General features: G+C 43.3%; 1 protein-coding gene across 2 annotated transcripts in view; it reads right to left on the bottom strand.

The window, feature by feature from the left end:
- ITPR3 (inositol 1,4,5-trisphosphate receptor type 3) overlaps positions 1 to 19,575 on the bottom strand; it is a 194,631-nt gene that overhangs the window by 120,508 nt on the left and 54,548 nt on the right. For both annotated transcript variants that reach the window (XM_075195726.1, XM_075195727.1), the window contains exons 15-18: positions 19,150 to 19,311; positions 11,654 to 11,826; positions 9,815 to 9,934; positions 2,039 to 2,221 (exon numbers count right to left, since the gene is read on the bottom strand). In XM_075195726.1, the coding sequence (XP_075051827.1) occupies positions 2,039 to 2,221; positions 9,815 to 9,934; positions 11,654 to 11,826; positions 19,150 to 19,311 (638 nt within the window). The remainder of the gene's footprint in view (positions 1 to 2,038; positions 2,222 to 9,814; positions 9,935 to 11,653; positions 11,827 to 19,149; positions 19,312 to 19,575) is intronic.

The following is a 19,575-nucleotide window of genomic DNA, read 5'->3' as shown; positions in this document are numbered from 1 at the left end:
TTAGGGAGGTTCAAAAGACTGTGGATCCTATTAATCCACCTCCACCTAACAGACTAGCTCCTGTTTTGACCAGGGTTCAGGCCATGGTGAACGACTGACCTCATTCCTGACTGAATGGATGTGGAATATTCTGTAAAAACAAGATCCCACTAGCGATTTCCCATGCTTACCTCTGTAAGATGGTTAGCAACCCTGTCTCTGTCTGTGTGGCCTCAGACTGGGATCATGGCATATCGGCTTCCGTCCGGAAAGATGTGCTTGGAACTAATATGAACTGTGTGGCCTGAGTGTGTGTGAAGGTGTAAGAAAAGGGAAGTTCATGTACCTTCACGGACCCTAACATCACTTTAGCGAGTTAAGGCCAATGATGCTGCCAGTGATCTAGGCCAGACCGGCTTATCCAGCTGCTAAATCCTGACTGGAAGCATATCATTCACAGACCTTAGCGTCATAAACTACACATCTGGGTTATGTTGTCCAAAAGATAATATTAAAATGACATTTGGCACATGTCTAATGCCACACGGACATACCAGGAGGTCTCTTACCCCTGGAAGTCCCCTTTTTAGGCATAATGCAATGCTACGAAAAGTGTCACAGAATAAATCTGTATATCACGCTCTTGGCAGATGGAAAATGTAGAACAGACATACCAGCAGGTCTCTTACCCCTTGAGGTCTCTTTTTTAGACAAAATGCAATGCTATGAAGAGTATAACAGAATAAATCTATATCTAATAGCTTTTAGCACATATATAATGCAGTAGCGACATACAGTGGGTCTTTTACCCCTCGAAGTTCCCTTCTTTGACACAAAGCAATGCTAGGAAAAGGGAATTACAGAGCAAATCTGTTTCATTGTGTTGTAATCATGAGATGTATATAACAATATAATATATATAGGTATATATAACAATATAATATATACAGATACATATATGTGACACATATACATGCACATACATATATATATATTCTGGTATTCCAGAACCTGTACACCAGAGTCTCAGTCTCTGCAATAAGTTCTGCTTGTTATAAAATTAAATTATATATACATATATATGTACACATCACAAAGTTCAAACACATATATCCATATTATATATATATATATATATATATATATATATATATATATATATATGTGTGTGTCCCAAAGCAGAATTAAACATTAACAATGCAGCAATGCAGATAAGGGTACAAAGGCACAAACTAGAGGAGACAGCGTTAGAAGAGAGTATACTGCACCAGTATACTGTGGAAATGGCTGCCGATCGAGAGCCCATGCTGCTGGAGGAGGGGAAGTTCTGCCTTCCTGCTTCCGCTTTCCAGTCTGCCTCTCTGCATTGTCGAACAGCCGTATAACATGGCTGCCGCGCTATGTCTTCAGCGTTTCGCCTCCTATGGAGTGCGATCGCTGACTGTCTCCCATAGAGGAAGTGATGACTTCCATTCCATGCTCGTTGCCTAGGGGGACAATGCCAGTTAATATGTTGGGGCGGGAGGAGAGGCTGTAATAGCTTTACACTCCTCTGGGTCTTGGTTCGATCCCTGCGCTGCACCAAAAGAGGGAATAAAAATAAAAAAGTGAAAACCTATAAATATTAACAGTATAGGCAGGAGCCTATACCGAAGTGACCTATCTCCTAGGCACTTAGAAAAAACTGAGGTCTGAGCTGGATAGGAGGGGCATAGTAAGGGAGGAGTGTGAGGAACAAACAAGTTGATAAGTGCCTAAACTCCTAGTCCCACCTACTATACCCAATGTCTCGCAGTGTCCCCCAATGGTAGGAAAGAGAAATACAAATTACATAACTGGACAATGAGTATGCAGTGTAAGAAAAGCAGAAAAAGGGTAATATTTTAGTATGCATAGAGAAAACTGAATGGAAAGGTTAGTATTGGATGAAAGAGGTTCTAAAGGTGTATAATAGGAGAGTATAAGGTATCACTTGGGAGGAATATGAAATGGTATATACATAGTAATTAATAAACCCACTAGGAGCCTTCCCAGTGTGTTCCAGCATATACACACGTACCTGTAGTATTTCAATACATTCTCATCATGGACATTCCCAGCCCTTGCCTCCTGTGACAACTGTCGGATGCTCTTTTCATGAGTGTCATTGTTTTTGTCTAACCAGATTAGCCACACCTCCTCTTCACAGTAATCAATACTCATATATTCTGGGGACTGAGACATCTCTTTTACTGGTCTTAGCCTGCAGGCAAAAAATATCAAAAGAAAGGTTTTCACACTTAAAACTTTACATTTTCAATATCAATGATCAGAATGTACAATACAAAATGATGGCTAAGTTAAGAGACAATAAAACTGATCAGGTGTCTGATATATAAATATATATATATGTGTGTGTGTGTGTGTAAAAATTATATACTCTAAACCAATGTTTAGTGTACACCACATTCAAAACAAAAGCTTTATACGTTCTACAGAAACTCTACTGTGATTATCTGCATTATAGTGCAGCCATGCGTGACCATTTCATCACTTTATTTTTAATCTTGCAACACTTGTAACACTAAAACATATTTTCATGTTAGTGCTGTACAAATTCACAGAGAGCAATGAACACATGTCCCCCTAATTCTTAATTCTACTAAATATTTATTTATTTAATTTACATAGTATGGTGTATAAGAGTGATTTAGCTGCAAAGATTTCTACTCTGGAGAGATTACAATGCGGGAGCTACTGCTTAATGGATTAAAATACAAGGAACTCATTGTTTTTTAAGCATATGATTTTATGACTAATCAACTATAGACTAATCAAACAATGTCAAAGCTAGATGTGGGGCTAGGGGAATTTTGTAAGTTAATGAGTGACTATTCATGAATAAGACAGTAAACATTCTTTTAAATACATTTTGTTACTACATTTTTTTTACTTTTTAACCAAGAAAAATAATGAACTTTAAAATATACAGATCTTTAATAGATGTACTTATTCTTTTATGGCTTAAGCACTTTAATCTTTATGAAGTGCTGTTTACAGAACATAACTAGGATGTTGCAGACCAACTTACATTGATATTATCATTTAATACTATAAAGTAATATATAACTCATATCCGTCAGTATTATTTCAGCAAGGGTGGCCAAAGGGTAGATCGTGATCCATCGGTAGTTGCTAGATCCAGTCACCCCTGCTACTCTTATGTGTTTTTTGTGTGTGTGCATGTGGGAGGGGTTGTCTCTGCAGCAGTCTCACATATACGGTAGCATACTGATTGCATTGCCACAACAGTGTGTATGGGTGAAAATAAATATATAGGTGTGCCTAATGACACAGAATGTGCACAATTGCTCCTCAAGTACACCCAGATGCCAGTTTTGTAACTATGGAGACAGCAGCCGAAGCGGCTGCTATGGGTCCGAAAGTTTTAGGGGGCCTGCAATCAAAGCCCTCATTTTAGGACTGCCCGGGTATCACACAGCTTTACTGATATTGGTTTAGTTGCATGTATTTGTGTTAGCTCTGCATTATATTTTATATTTTAATTACCTGTATTAGCTGTGTGTTTACATGTGTGTATTTTATAAAATATGTGTTAGCTGCATGCTATATTATTTTATATTGTTATATTTTAATATGTGTTAGTTGTGTATTTGATTAAGTGTTTGTTAGCTGCATAATTTATTGTAGATTTTATTACATATATGAATTAACCACATAATTATATGTGTTTTATTAAGTTTATTAAGAAATAAGAAGATTTTACTCACTGTATAATCAATTTCTCTGACTCCATTGGGGGACACGGCGAGACATTGGTTACAGTAGGTGGGACAAGGGGTTTAGGCACTTATCAACTTGTTTGTTCCTCACACTTCTCCCCTACTATGCCCCTCCTCTCCAGCTCAGACCTCAGTTTTGTATAATGAAGCCAGGAAAAAAGGAGAAGCAATACAGAAAATAGCACTAGAAACAGCACTACTTACAGAGCAAGGAAGGGTGCGCCGTGTCCCCCACTGGAGTCAGAGAAATCTATTTTACCGTGAGTCAAAATCTTCTTTTCTCTTTCCTACCATTGGGGAACATTGTAAGATATTGGGGACATACCAAATCTGCCTCTAAGGGAGGGATTGCTCTGGAATGGCTGCACACAACATCCTGCTCCCAAAGTTCGCATCAGCGGCTGCAAAGCCATGCAACCAAGAAACTCTGTAGAAGATGTGGGCGTTGCCACCCTGTACAACTTATTTACCGAAGAACCGTGACGTGCCGTCCAAGAAGTGCCAACCGCCCTGGATAGTGAGCTCTAAAGTCACTAGAACAGGATAAGGGGCGCGAACATCCCACCGAATGGTGGAAGGGACGTAGCGGCATGAGACTGCCTGGAAACTGACCAGCCCCGCTATTGAGCGTCTGAAAGGATGAAGAGGACATTAGTCTCATGGATAGCAACCCTGCGGTCAATCTGGCATCGAAGAGAGTGAACCACAACAAGCCGAGGAATAGTGTCACATGAAGAGGAGGAAGAATAACAGCTCCTGAGTCAAGTGTAATGCAGATACTATCCTGTGGACCAATATTGGCTGGAGCAACACACCTCTCTATGCTCCTGGAAAAGTAAAATGTGGGAGTGCAATCCACACTACTGCCACCTATTCCCTGTGTATCGCCCTGTGGCGATATCGAAGGGAACACCCCTACCTTAACATATCTTCCCAGAGTTAGCAAGTCAAAAGTGGCCAAAACAAGCGCTCTGATCACCCAAACTAGATTTCATGGCTTCCCCTGACCAACCAAAGTGGGGATAAACCGAAAGAGACCCCTCGAAGAAAAGACTGAGAATGCGGTGATCCTGTAAACCCGTGTTGAAATTGATGTGGAGCACCGAGAGCTGCACCTTGCAGGAGCCTAGGCGGAGTCCCATATCAGAGGTAGCTTGCAAAAGAAAACGACTTTGAAAGCCCGAACTGGGACGTGTGAAAATCCTAGGATTCACACCAAACACTTTACTATTTTAGAACAAGGAGAATGGATGACCGAACCAAACAGCTCCCTGGGAAGAACCTCTGGCCCTAAGGTTAGGGTCTCCAATGCCACAGCGCCAAGCTAAACGATAAAAAGAGTTTCAGAAAGAGGCCGACCGTTCAAATCTGGCCATAGAGGTAGGCGGAAGAGAGGCATCACCACCAGCTGCCCATGTCTGAGAACAATGGTCTGTGGGGTAAATGAAGATCCCCAGAAGAGCTGGAAGCACACTACTTTAGAAACTCTTTAGCACCCATGAGAACCTGGGACGTGGAAACGACAGGTACACCAGACCGAAGCTTCAGGGAACATCCTGGCATCTGAAAAATCCACTTAAGGGTCTCCTGATTATGAGCAGTAAAGGGGTGACCTGAGAAACAAGTATGGACACCCTGGGGACTAAATCCGGAGTGCCCCCATGACTCCACCAGGAGGACAAAGGACGTCTCCATGGAGAGACCATTCCCCCTGGTTAATTGCCTGCCTGCTGAGACTCGTGGCCTGCCACCCATTCATGTCGGGATAATGGTTGAAAGTATGGGAATAGGACACGCTGCTCAGGCCATAACCTGGTCGTCTCTCAAACTGCTCTTGGGCCGCGTGTTCCCCCATGATACTACAGAAATGCAACAGAAGTGGCATTATCTGACTATCTAGAGGTTTCCTGATGCCACATCATGTGCACCCTGAGCACCAGATCTGAAAGTACTGTCTTCTTGGGATGACCCAAAAAAAAAAACTTTAACCCTAAGGATCCTATTAATCCGCCTCCATCTCATAGACTAGAGCCTGTCAGAACCGGGTCTAGGACCTGTGAACGACTGACCTCACTCCTGGACTGTCTGGCTAACCATTGCGAGAGAGATAGACGTGTGGGTTTTAGACAGAGTGATGATCTGCGAGTCCAATAACCTGAAAACCAGCCCCTTTCTGGAGAATTTCCCTCTGGAGATGTGGAGAGTGGAGCATGCAAACATTACTGCCTAGAATGTTGGAACCCTGTTTTCCAGGAGACTCATGCAACTGAGAAGAGAAAACTTCTCTCCGCGCCAGAAGCATCATTTTCCTGCGCTGAAATGGGAGGCCCTTTCCTCTGGTAGGAAAACCCTGTGGGACCCAGTATAGAAGGTGAGGTCTAAAAAAACGTATCTGCTGTGGCAGATTGAGTGGAGATCTATGTAGTTTCTGCACCCAGATGTGCTCTTCCAGGAACCAGATGGAGATTTGTCTGTGAGGGAGAGATGACAGAGCCCTCGGAAAGTGGTCGTCCGGACAGGGTACTATCTTGACTCACAGGGTGCCCCGTAGCCCTGCCCTGACCGACATAACCTTGGAAAAACAGGAGACGCAATGTCCAGAATAAAAAAGCAGGATTCTGCGCCGGAACTTAAATTCCTGTACCGCCAAAGCAAAAGTGACACCAATGCCCCGTTCCAGACTGGTACTTGTAAGAAAACCTCCATGATGTATATTGAGGTCAGGAACTGTTACGGATTACTGGATACACTACTAATCTTGATTAACGCTGGCTTACCTGAGGTGCGGAGTCTAACGATCTCCCTGGTATTCACCAAGAACCGCCACAAGGCGGGATGGGTTTTGCTGCCAGGAGTCGCAGGTTGCGGTCCTCAGGTTTGCCCCAAGATGTAGTACAGCGGGATAGGAGCAAGATGAGAATGGTCGGACAGGCCGGGTAGGTACACAGGCAGGCAATGCAGACAGAATTGGAAGGTAATCTGAGAGTCAATCAAACCGGGTCGGTATACGGGTCACCAGAACAGATGTGTGGTCAGCTAGCCGGGTCGGTACACAGGAATGGCAGATAAACGTATAGAGAGAGAAGCGTGAGACAATCCGGGTCAGGAGCACAGGCAATCAGGAAGGTCAGCAAGCCAGGTCGGTACACAGGAGGGCAAACACACAGGAAGCAGGAACAAGGAGGACACAGGAATCAGGAGCCAGGAACTGGTAAGTTGCTCTGACACTCACCAAGTGTCAGAGCTATGCTTTTATACTGTGTTCACTTTTGAATTCCCCACCCAGGTAACGATCATGTGACCGCCCTAGGTAGTGATCACGTGATCGGCGAACCCGGAAGTGCAGCTTCCTGGTCCGACGGAGCGGCGGGGGAACGCGGAGGGGTAAGTATTCGTGACAGGAACTCTCTCTGTTCACTGCCTGTTGAGGGACTGCCAGCTTAAATAGAACAAAAGAATCCATCTGTGGGCCAGGAATAGGTTGGAATAAAATACCCCAACCTCCGGGAATATCGCCAGGAATATAGTTTCCTCACCTACCTGCACCTGTGCAGGTACTATATGCTCCTATGGGAGCCGAGAAGTGAGTACGCAATGGGGCACCTCGCTCCCTAAAAAAAAGGAACGAAAGGTTAAAGACCGCCATTGACGTGGCCTAGTGGAACTGACGGCAAGAGATGTACTCTTACCTCCAGTGGCCCCTGGAGACTACACTGTAACTCTGCAAAATTGAAAAGCTCCGTTCTTGGAACGTCCTCCAGAATACCTCTGGCTAACTGCTCTGACCATGGCTGAATGGCCCTTTACAAAACCCAGCCATCACTTACGCTGAGTGGAGGCCAGAGTACACTTGTTGTCAGAGAAAACCTTCCATTGGCACCTGCCCTGCGTAGTGATAGCAGAATAGATGAATAGACGATTCACAGGCTAGTCAACCCCAAGGGTTCCTTCCCATCTAACTATTTTCTCTGCCAGGTCTAATAATTGTTCATTTGGCTATTTGCCAAAGGTCAGACACTCTGCCCAGCATCTGAGGAGGTGCGAATGGGGTCGCAGACTCAAGTTCCGCAAAGGTTTTAAGTGTGTCTGGTGCTTAAGCTGAGATTATTCATCCTGAGAGTGGATGTGCAACTTTCAGAGTTAACAAAGTTTTGTCTGTAAATCAAGATCCAACTAGCCATTCTCTGCCGCGGAATGAACCATATCCTGATTCTGACTGTGAATTACTCTGAAAAACAAATTTATGCTTACCCATGAGATGGTGAGCAAATGTGTCTATGTCTGGGTGGACTCAGACCAGGACAGAGACATAGCCTCTTCTGTCTGGGAAGATGTGCCTGCAACAGATCTGATCTGTGTGGGCTGAGTGTGTGTAGAAGCGTGTGAAAAGTGGGATTCACATACTTTTTCAGACCTAGTGTCACAGAATAAAACTGAATCTCGTCGTTTGGTACATATATAATGCAGTACAGACGAACCAGCGGGTGTCTTACCCCTAGAGGTGCCCTTTTAGACATAATACAAAGGTAAGACAGGTGTTACAAAATAAATCTGTTTCTTATCCTTTGGACACATATTATATACACATTGCAATATGGACATACCAGCTGGTTTCTTACCACGGAATAATTTTGTATATATTATCCTTGTGGTACATATATAATGCAGTGCAGACGTACCAGCGGATCTCTTACCCCTGGGAAGACCCCTTTTTCAAAATTATTGTGAATTGTACATGAAATACACCATCACAATAAAAAGAGTTACACAGGATAAATATAGAATAAATATATATATATATATATATATATATATATATATATATACTTATATATAAATATGTCTGTACGATATAGGTATTTATATGCATACACACACACTCTCTGTATATCAGGAAAATTTACCAGGTCTATATATTAGGTAATTCATAACTATTAGACACCAATCTCCAGAGTGTGAAAAACAGCCCTGATTTATGTCTAAGCACGAATTAAACGGCTTTAAATTTGTCTTACATAGTAAACTATTAACAGCAATACAGAGGTACCGGCTGAGAAGAGGCAGCATGATGTGTCTCCTTGTGTCAGCATCCAAATGCCGTTGTCCGCACCATGAAGCTGAGAAGGAGTGGGAAGAAGTTCCCCTCCAGTCCATCTTCTAATATGGCCGCTTCCATGAATCGCCGATCAGCGCATCTATTGTATGGCTGTCGGCAATCTATGCACCAACGCAGGAATAAATGTGCCCAGGCCCTGTGTGCTGTTTGCGAGCGAATTGTATCTTAAACAACGCAATCGCTACGCTGTCCTCCCGCTGCTTGTTCTCTAGGTGGAGGGGGGACATGCCTGCAGCTCCGTCGGGTTGGGAGGAGAGGCTGCTACAGCTTCACTCCCGCCCGACTACCAACTCTGAATGTGGCCACCTGTATGGTTGTCTTTGCACTATGGTGCATCTAAATAAATACTGCCTCTATGGCAGACTCACATTATGTCCCCCTGTTGCTCATTAATCTAAGGGAAGGACAGGCTGCCGGCAATGGTGCGAGGGGTGAGTGAGCTCACGCTGCTGATCCCTCCTCCGCAGGGACCCAGAGGGATGGAAGTCGACAGGCTATTCACTCCTCTGGGTCGATCCCTGCGTTGCACCTGTAAAGGAAAGTAAAATAAAAACATGAAAACCTATATCTAATTAAAGCATAGGCAGGAGCCTATACCAAAGTGAACTATATCCTAGGCATTTAGCAATAAACTGAGGTCTGAGCTGAAGAAGAGGGGCATAGTAAGGGAGGAGTGTGAGGAACTAACAAGTTGATAAATGCCTAAACTCTTCGTCCCACCTACTATACCCAATGTCTCGCAGTGTCCCCCAATGGTAGTAAAGGGAATATAGGGTGGTAGATCAGCATCCAAGGAGTAAAGAAAATGTAGATCTCATGTCACTACACATTGGCCACCGCTGAGATAGAGGATATTGCCAAATGCCTTGAGCCAAATTCAGTTTTATTCAAAAGGCATTATGGAAGCTTAAATCACTTTGAAAAACAAGGTACTTACTCTGTCTTTATGAGGATATCACTGTTTTTAGGATCTAGAACACATTTACATATGAGTTCTTGAGTTACTGGGATGGCAATGTGATTTGACACACACAAATCTGAAAGATAATCCAGAAACCTAAAAGATAATGACATGTACAAAAATAGAGCAAAATTAGGCGGAAAATGAGCACTTCTTATGATAGATAAGATTATCCTACTATAATTTTAATGTTCTATTTCTCTTTTAATTTCTACTGCTCAGTAATGTTCCATGGGTGAAAGTTGTACATCCAGATAGATCACACAGTTGGTTCATTTACAAAACAGTAAATCTAATATCACTGAAAACAGATATCAGAAATAAAATAATGTCCACACTCAGCTATTCACCCATCTTCTGATACATCTTGAGCCAACTAAAGTAGTGATGGGCAACACAATATAGTTAAGAGGCCACATGGTCCTTTTACCGTCCAAAGGGCCACCCAGTACTATTAAGCTCAGTAATAAGTTAAAGCAATACATTTAATCAAAGAAAAAGACACCTATGTGTAATAACATATCAGCAGGCATATTAAACAAGTGTAACAAATCTGACAATGAAGCAGGAAGGAGCTGGGGACTTCAGGTGAAGTCTTACAGGGTCGCCTGATGCCCATGACTGAGCTAAACGTTTTTTTGAAAGAAGCTACTTTGATATCAAGCGATACCCTAAGATACCCATAAATGCTACAAATCTGAAGGCCAATTAGGTTGGGATTTTTGAAATGTGGATTAGGACTGATGGAACATGTTAAAAAATGACAACAACCTAATCCTGTGTGCCGTCATCAACCATTTGGCCCAAATACTGAATGGTCAGATCTGTCTAATGTGGCCAAATTAGACATGGATCTGGCCAGCTGGCGCTTGAGTGGAACAGCTAGTGGTGCGCATATGGACCTCTAGATGAACCTTTGGACCTGCCTGATCCTTCTGTATGTATATAAAAACTATGCAACTCAACAACAAGTGAACTCAACAAGTGAACCAGTTAGAACACATAAAACATAATTACTAATAGTTAGAGAGGAAAAATTACTTACGTCTGGACTTAAATATCATGTAACTACTATATATATATATATATATATATATATATATATATATATATATATATATATATGTATATATATATATACTCACACTACTATACTATATAAAACCACTATTACTTATTAAATTCACTATATACTATCTGTAAACTCACTTTATTCCATCTAAAAAAATATATGAGCAAAGAACTCATTATTATTTAACTTATAAGCCAAAATATTTTGTAAAAGTAACTGCAAAGAAAAATGTATAAAATTGCTAAAAAACAAATGAAGATCAAACATCTAACCTTGGAGTCACTTGAAATGTAGGGGTCTCTAGATAAAAGTTTAGTTTGAAAAAAAATATGTTTTTGTCATGAGTTGAATTCCCAACCATGGCCTTATCTGTGAGGAGTTTGTATGTTCTCCCCGTGTTTGCGTGGGGTTCCTCCGAGTGCTCCGGTTTCTTCCCACACTCGAAAAACATACGGGTAGGTTAATTGGCTGCTAACAAATTGACCCTAGTCTGTGTGTCTTAGACTGTAAGCTCCAATGGGGCAGAGACTGATGTTAGTGAGTTCTCTGTACAGCGCTGCGGAATTAGTGGCGCTATATAAATAGATAATGATGAACTCTAAACCAGGTCCACAACTCCACAGAAATCTTATATGGATTTATTCTTAAGTTATTTTTATTCCCATCTACTTTACACAACAAAAGCCAGTGGGTTAAAAGAAACATGAATCAGCAAATTATGCTATAGAACAGAGTGGAGTTACCGAGGTTCACGGTTTTTCCTGACCAGACTGACAAAAGTCTCAACCTCTGTTTTAGTGATATGCTTTTCCAAAAGTTTCCGATTGTTGTGCAGCAGAGCTGTAATTGTGTCCTCAGCTAGGATGTCGTAGCCAATCTGAGACTGCATAACACCAAATTGCTTGGCTATGTGCTCCTAGAATGGAAGAAGATCAGAAAACTACTGTACATGGGGAAAAAAAGTGAAATGAAACAGAAACCAGGTAAAATGAGAAAAAAGAAGCAACACTGTATAATTCATTATATTAAAAATAATAAATGGATTGGCATGCATGAAAAACATTTAAATGATTCTCTACCTGATCAAATCAGGGGCAGACCTAGACTTTTGCCTTGGGAAGGGGGGGGTGATTTCACAGTTACACCCATCCCTCACTCTGGTTGGTTGGACCTGGCTGGCCCCCGCCCACTCCTTCCCAATGATCGGACCTCTCAGCAGCAATTTTAAGGTATGAAGATTGCTGCTAGGTGGGGTGATTACCCTGATCACCCACCTCTAGATCCGCCAATGGGTCAAATCCTTTTTTTACTTGCCCACAATGTAGCAAATATTGGTGGAGAGACACATGTAACCCACTTCATTACCGCTAAATTTAGAACCAGCTAACAGAGCAAGAGATCTTTGCAACATACCTAAATAAGATTTTTGCTTAGACCCTGATCTTCACATTCTAAATTGATAAATGTAAACTGAAATCCCCGGCTCGCAAGAAGATAGGTTAGAAATAACTTGAGTACAGCACGATTGTGCCTTACAATATAGTACACTTTACAGCTTTAATTATTTAAATAAATCTTTGTTTATCCTCATCATTAACAAGAAAAACAGAATAGTGTGTGTAAACGGGTACATATTAAAAAAGTTGAGGGGCAAGTACTAGGAAGGTAAGGGAGACAGCGTAAAACACACATTACAGTAAAGAAAAATTATATGTAGCAGTGGCAATAAACAATAGCAACTATGTGGTTTCAGCATTTATTTATCCTTAAGTCATCTATTTTAGAAAGCACCATGAATAAGAAGAGCTCAGATTTATGCCAACATAAGGCTATCATCCATATAGCAAAACACTATCGTTAGAAGATAAACATTTAAGATTTAAATGGAATAAAATACAGTGTCTAATTTCACACAGAAGCCCAGTCTCAGACAACATTCTCCCCACATGTTTCCAGAACTGCTTGGCTACATCATCATAACCATTGTTTTTCACAAGCTCCACCCCCATCCACCACTGAAAATTCCAGGCACAAGGCAGCAGTGTCTTGTAATAATGACATATCTAGCTTATCTGGCTTGCTCAGCATATGCTGCTTCTAATGACTACATTACCACTTGACCCTGCTGTTACTATGTAATTAAAGTCACATAAGTGCAACTGGTAAGGAAAGCTCATTAGGGAAATGTTGGATAAAAAAATAAAAAGCTGTAAAGTATACTATACTGTGAGGCACATATCTACTATACTGTTAGTTCAAATGTGACAGTGTTTTATTTATTTAAAGTAATAAATACTAAAAATAATAAAAAACATATCATATTCTTGTACTCCCATGAAAGAGATAAGCAAGTGGAAAATTGGACCACTCTCCCTTTTCTGCATATGTTCGCTCCAGATTCTCCAGACCAGTAAACAATGCTTAGAGTGACGATGTGCAAGAATCAGGAGGCACTGGCGAGACAACTCAGACCAGCAGGTAACTAAAAGTGAGCTGTGTCCTTCCAGCACTACCTCCCTACTGCACCGATTAGTCATTTAATTACCCAGAGTGCTAAAATGGTAACATTCAGCAGGGAAAAAATAAGAGGATTTTTACTTAACGTAAAATCTATTTCTCTTTCTCCACTGGGGGACACTGCCAGACATTGGGGTATAGTAGTGGGAATGGGTGTATTAGGCACTAAAACTTTATGATTTTTACTCCCCTCCTCTGCTATGCCCCTCCTCTCCAGTAGATATCTCAGTTTTGACTAAGTGTACTATAAGGAGCTGCCCCAAGGGGCAAAGAATGTAAGTTAAAAACATTCACAATCAGATCATATACAGAGTAAGGGAGGGAACGCAGTGTCCCCCAGTGGAGAAAGAGAAATAGATTTTACGGTAAGTAAAAATCCTCTTTTCTCTCTCCTACCACTGGGGGACACTGCCAGACATTGGGGACATACCAAAGCAGCCTCATGGGAGGGAATGCTCTGGAGCGGCTGCATGCAATACTTTCCTGCCAAAGCTCGCATCAGAAGAAGCGAAAGCCTGCAATCTGTAAAACTTTACAAAAGTATGAACAGACGTCCAAGTGGCCGCTTTGCACAGTTGTTCAGCTGAAGCACCAACAGCAGTGGTCGAGTGAGCCCGAAGCGTATGAGGAACTGGCCGAGATGCTCGGACATAAGCCAGACTAATAGTGGAAGTGATCCACCGAGCAATAGTCTGCTTTGACGCCGGTCAACCACGCTTCTTAACGTTATATAAAATAAACAGATCTTTTGTTCTGCGAAGTGAGGCTGCGCGGTCAACATAGCACCGGAGAGCCCTAACCACGTCCAGCAGGTGAAGATCGTAATCAACAGAGTCAGATGAAGAAGACAAACCTGGTCGAAATGCCGGAACCACAATCTCCTGGTTGAGATGGAACCTAGACACTACCATTGGAATAAAGGAAGGTTTAGTACGTAACACCGCTCTATCCTCATGAAACACCAACAATGGAGAGTTACAACAGAGTGCTGCCAGCTCTGACACTCTCCTAGCCGCGGATATAGCTTGAAGAAAAACCATCTTCCAAGAAAGATGGTGCAATTCTGCAGTATGAAGGGGTTCGAATGGAGGAAGACAAAGAGCCCTCAGCACTAAATTTAAGTCCCATGGTTCTACCGGATGAGAAAATGTGGGCTGAATATGAAGAACCCCTTGTAAAAAGGTCTGGACCTCAATCAGAGGTGCCAGTTTTCGCTGAAAATAAATTGACAGCGCAGACACCTGAACTTTAAGGGAACCCAGTCTGAGTCCCTTATCCAGGCCCTCCTGCAAAAAAGCCAACAGTCTAGACAGGCTAAACCTGGAAGTGTGGAAACCATTGGATTCAGACTCTTGCATGGCTGCCTTGCTGCGAGTTCCCCTTAATGATTTAAGTAACCCACGGCCGTGGCATTGTCTGACTGTATCTGAAGGTGTTTTCCTTTCAGAAACCCATGAGCTTTTAACAAAGTCTTGTGAACCGCTCTCAGCTCCAATACATTTATGGGAAGAGCTGACTCTTGGGGAAACCAGAGTCCCTGAAACCTTAACGGTCCCGTGACTCCTCCCCAACTCGAGAGACTTGCGTCTGTGATAACTAAGGTCCAGATTGCTCATGGACAGCCACCACGTCAAAGACAGTTGAGTTAAACGTGACAGGCGGATGAACTGCCTGTCCAAATGTTCCTGTGACCCTGACTATTTCCGGAGAATCTCCATCTGAAGAGAGCGGGAATGGAATTGGGCAAACGGAACTGCCTCGTAAACAGACACCATGGTCCCTAGAAGTCTCATGCAGTAGAGCATAGACACTCGAGGGCGATCCAATAACACTCTGATTCTCCGCTGGAGGGCGATGATCTTTTCCTGAGGTAGGAACACCCTTTGAGCCATTGTGTCGAACACATCCCCAGAAAGCGCATGCGCTGGAATGAGAGACGATTTCGGCACATTCAGAATCCACCCATGGTCCTCCACGAACTTCATTGTGGTCTGAACCTGGCAAGTTAAGATCTCTGCAGACTTTGCCTTTAAGAGAAGGTCGTCTAGATGCGGGACTATCGTGACTCCCTTTCGTCTCAGGACACTCGCCATGACGGCCATAATTTTGGTGAACACTCGAGGAGTGGAGGCCAAACCAAAAGGGAGGGCCCTGAATTGAAAATGATCGGGACCCAACGCAAACCTCAGGAGACGATGATGCTGTTCCCAGATGGGAACATGTAGATACGCATCCTTTATATCGATGGAAGCTAGAAACTCTCCCTCTTCCATCCCTGCAATGACTGTTCGAAGAGACTCCATTTTGAACCTCTGGACTACCACTTGCTTGTTTAAGGACCTGAGGTTCAGTATAGGGCGAAAGGTTCCATCCGGTTTCGAAACCAAGAAGAGATTGGAGTAGAACCCCTGACCCCTTTCTGGCCCCGGCACCGGAACCACCACTCCCGCACCCTGAAGCTTTGACACTGCCTCCAACAGGGCCTGACGTCTGAGGGGACAAGCGGGCACCGGTGAAGAAAGGAACCTTGTTGCTGGAGACTGGATTAAGTCTATAACATAACCCCTCGACACCACTCCTCGAATCCAAGCGTCCGACGTGACTGACCACCACTGGCGCTTGAATAGAAGAAGCCATGCCCCCACCACGGGTACCCGCGTGGGGGCCAAGGAGTCATGCTGCAGGTTTTTCACTGGGACGCGATGTTCCCCGTCTGGGAGCGCCCCTTCCTTTGCCGCCTTCTCCCGCTGGAAACAGCCTGCTGACCCCTTGGTGGGCCGCCACGGCCCTGAGAGAAGGAGCGAAAGGAGCGAAAACGAGCTTGACGAGGTTTACGAGAGCCCATGGGAAGAACATTACTCTTACCTCCCGTGGCTACCTCAATCACTTTCTCAAGCTCCTGCCCAAACATAGTGACTCCATCAAAAGGCAGGATTTCCAAGGACCTTTTTGATTCAGCATCCGTCGCCCTCGAACGTAACCATAGGGAACGTCGTGACGCCATAATAAGGCCGCCAATCCTGGCATTGACAGCTACTGTATCCATGGATGCCTGTCCTACGTAATCCGCAGTCTCCTGAATGTGCTCAGCGAGAACAAGGAGATCAGGTAGCGGAGCCTTACTCTGAATGACCGAGACCAACTGCTCCGCCCACATCTGTACCGCCTTATTTGCCCATGTAATTGCCATAGTGGGCCTAAACAAGCTGCCGGAATAAATATATGCAGACCGGAGAGCATTGTCACACTTTTTGTCAGTAGGGTCTTTGAGAGACACTCTCTCCTGGGTAGGAATGGCAGAGGAAGAGGACAACCTGATGATTGGTCTATCCACCTTAGGAGACGCCTTCCATTTAATAGAATCCTCTGCTGAAAGAGGGTAAAAACTCTTAAATCTACCCGGCATAACGAACTGTTTTCCTGGATTTAACCAAGCGTCCGTCACAATCTGCACCATCTCTGATGACGGTGGAAAAGACATAACCTGAGATTTAGTCCTTTTAAAAATGGAGAAAGCTGAGGGAGCTGAGGGTGTAGGGTCAGCATAACCTAGGGTATGCCTAATACCGAACACCAGACTTTCAATATTACCCACCGAGGTGGTCATAATACTCAGAGAGTCTTCCTCCTGAGTATCCAAGTCTAAATCCCCATCCTCATCTGATGGGATATCTGAGCCTGGGCTACGACCCTGGTTTACAGCCAGTAAAGCCCTTTTTGCTCTGTGGGAGACCGCAAGTAGGCGATCATCACTCCGAGTCAGAGAACCCTGTGAGGATGTGCCTGCACTTTCTATCTGGTCACCCCCCCCCCCAACTGTTACATGTGTGGAGCGCTGCCCTGCAGTGAGAGATACCTGAGAGTCTGTAACAACATTCTGACGTACCTCTGCAGCCTGTAACATCACCGTAGTAAACTTTTCCATGGCTGAGGCAAAGGACCTAATCCAAGGCAGCTCTTCCATGGCTACCAGTGTCTGAGCTGGGACGCTCCTGAGATCCGGCCTCACAAGCAGCGCAAAGGGCACCTTTGTCATGCTGTCCTTTTGGAAGTTTTACTTTACATATGGCACAAGTAAAATACAATGCAGACCCTCCAGAGGATCCCCTATCAGAGGTCTCTTTGTTAGACATAACTGGTTAAATACAGTATAAACTGATTATAACTAGACAAATAAATGATTATTGTCGAGACAGTTAATGTCAAAATACAGCAATACACAATTTGTAGCCAGATCTATATACCCGGGTACAAATCAGCCCCAAAGTAACTTTTAACCTCTCCCGCTAGGTAGAACAATCAACTATGAATGTTTAAAATGTTTTTGTACACAAACAAACACAGGATTTAACGATACCAATCACAGAAGAGGTAAATGAGAGGAGAGAAGCGACATGCAGCTACTCGCTAAAAATGGCGACTCCGCTGTGCAGGAGCCTGAGAAGTGCGGGAAACGAAGGTCCTTCTCCAGGTCCGCCCTCACCAAAAAAAATGTCTGCTCCTCTCTACGTTACCAAACAGCTCATCTATAATATGGCTGTCGGTAACTGCTCCACAACACGCTTGTTACAGTGCCCAGGTAGCGTGTGAGATGTCTGCCCTCATCATGCAGCGCCGCTCTCTATAATAGAGGGAGCGCTAACGGACCCCGCTGCTCGTTGTCAGGGAAGGTGGGGGTCTGGAGGAGGGGGCTTGCCGGCTAGTCCGTCGGCGGGGAGAGGTGGATCCTGGATCTCCCCCGTGCGACCTATCTCCATGGCCTGCTAAAAGAGGGTTATCTCCGTGGGCACCTAAAGCCCTAATGGCATGACTGACATCTAAAAGCTTGATTCTAGGGGAGGAAATGCTGGCAAGACAGGTGGAAGGAAGACCCAGGCATCAGCCACTTCTTACCTTGCGCGGGGATCAGGGTGAAGGAAGCCCAGGACTATTAACCCTCTCTGGGACTTAGGATCTATCCCCGTGAAGCACCACTGAGAAAAAAATAAACTAAAAACGTGACAAACTATCACTAATCTAAGTATAGGCAGGAGCCTATACCAAACTGGCCTAACTCCTAAGGCACTAAAAAAAAAGACTGAAGTATCTACTGGAGAGGAGGGGCATAGCAGAGAAGTAGAGTAGAAATCATAACGTTTTAGTTCCTAAACTCCCATTCCCACTACTATACCCCAATGTCTGGCAGTGTCCCCCAGTGGTAGGAGAGAGAAAAGTTAGTTGTTTTTTTTTTGTTTTTTTTTAAAGTATTTGAACACCAAATACTTAAAAGTTAACTAAATACAAATCATGGAGGTCACAGGTTATCTTTAAAATGCAGATGGAGATATTGATGTCCTGGCAATAAGAACATACATGACTTGCTTAGCAATCCTGGAGAATGCATGTTGACGCAACATCAGATACATAAAACAAAGATGGTAGGGGTACTTTTGACCATTAACTGACTGGTCAACATTGTAAACTAGAGCCAAATCTAATGTATTTGCTTGATGCACTGTGCACCATCATCATCATCATCTAATTATCAATCACTAATTATTAGGCAACTACTGGTGTTTCACGTTCAATAAAGAACGTGGATAAACAAAAATTGCATTATTGAAAACCTATATTGGTCTTTACATTTTTAAAACCCAATTCCGTTGTAGTTTTTTGGGGGGTTTTAATACTGCATTAGGATGAAGAAGCAATCCAAATGTCTTTACCATAGACCTCTGCATACCTGGTTCTTCCTGTAATCATCCTGAGAGTGACGCAGAACTCGATAGCAGATTCGGAACATATATTGGTATGGGGCATTTTTCTGGTCAGAGAGCTCCTCTAGTCTAAGTAGGGGACCCTCGCCACCTTTGTCTTTGAATGGAGCCTTCAGGATACCAAATACCTGGAAGAGGAGTACAATAGAAAATAAATAAATAAATAAATAAAAGGATTAAGTGACAAATGATCTACAGTTAGCCGACTCAGGAAATAAAAATAATCCCATTACAGAATAATATGAAATACTGGACACTTTAGCTACAGAAAGTTATATAAAGAACCCAGTGGAACACAGAGATTATCTAGGAAAGTCAGTAAGAGAATACTAGGAGTTAACAGCTTTGAACAGACCAACAACCAAAACCGGGAAACAGGAGATGACATAGAA

The sequence above is a fragment of the Mixophyes fleayi genome, chromosome 2 (genome assembly GCF_038048845.1).
Source record: "Mixophyes fleayi isolate aMixFle1 chromosome 2, aMixFle1.hap1, whole genome shotgun sequence".
Lineage (NCBI taxonomy): Eukaryota > Metazoa > Chordata > Amphibia > Anura > Limnodynastidae > Mixophyes > Mixophyes fleayi.
The sequence above is the reverse complement of the archived record's forward strand: the minus strand, read 5'-3'. Positions and strand labels throughout refer to the sequence as shown.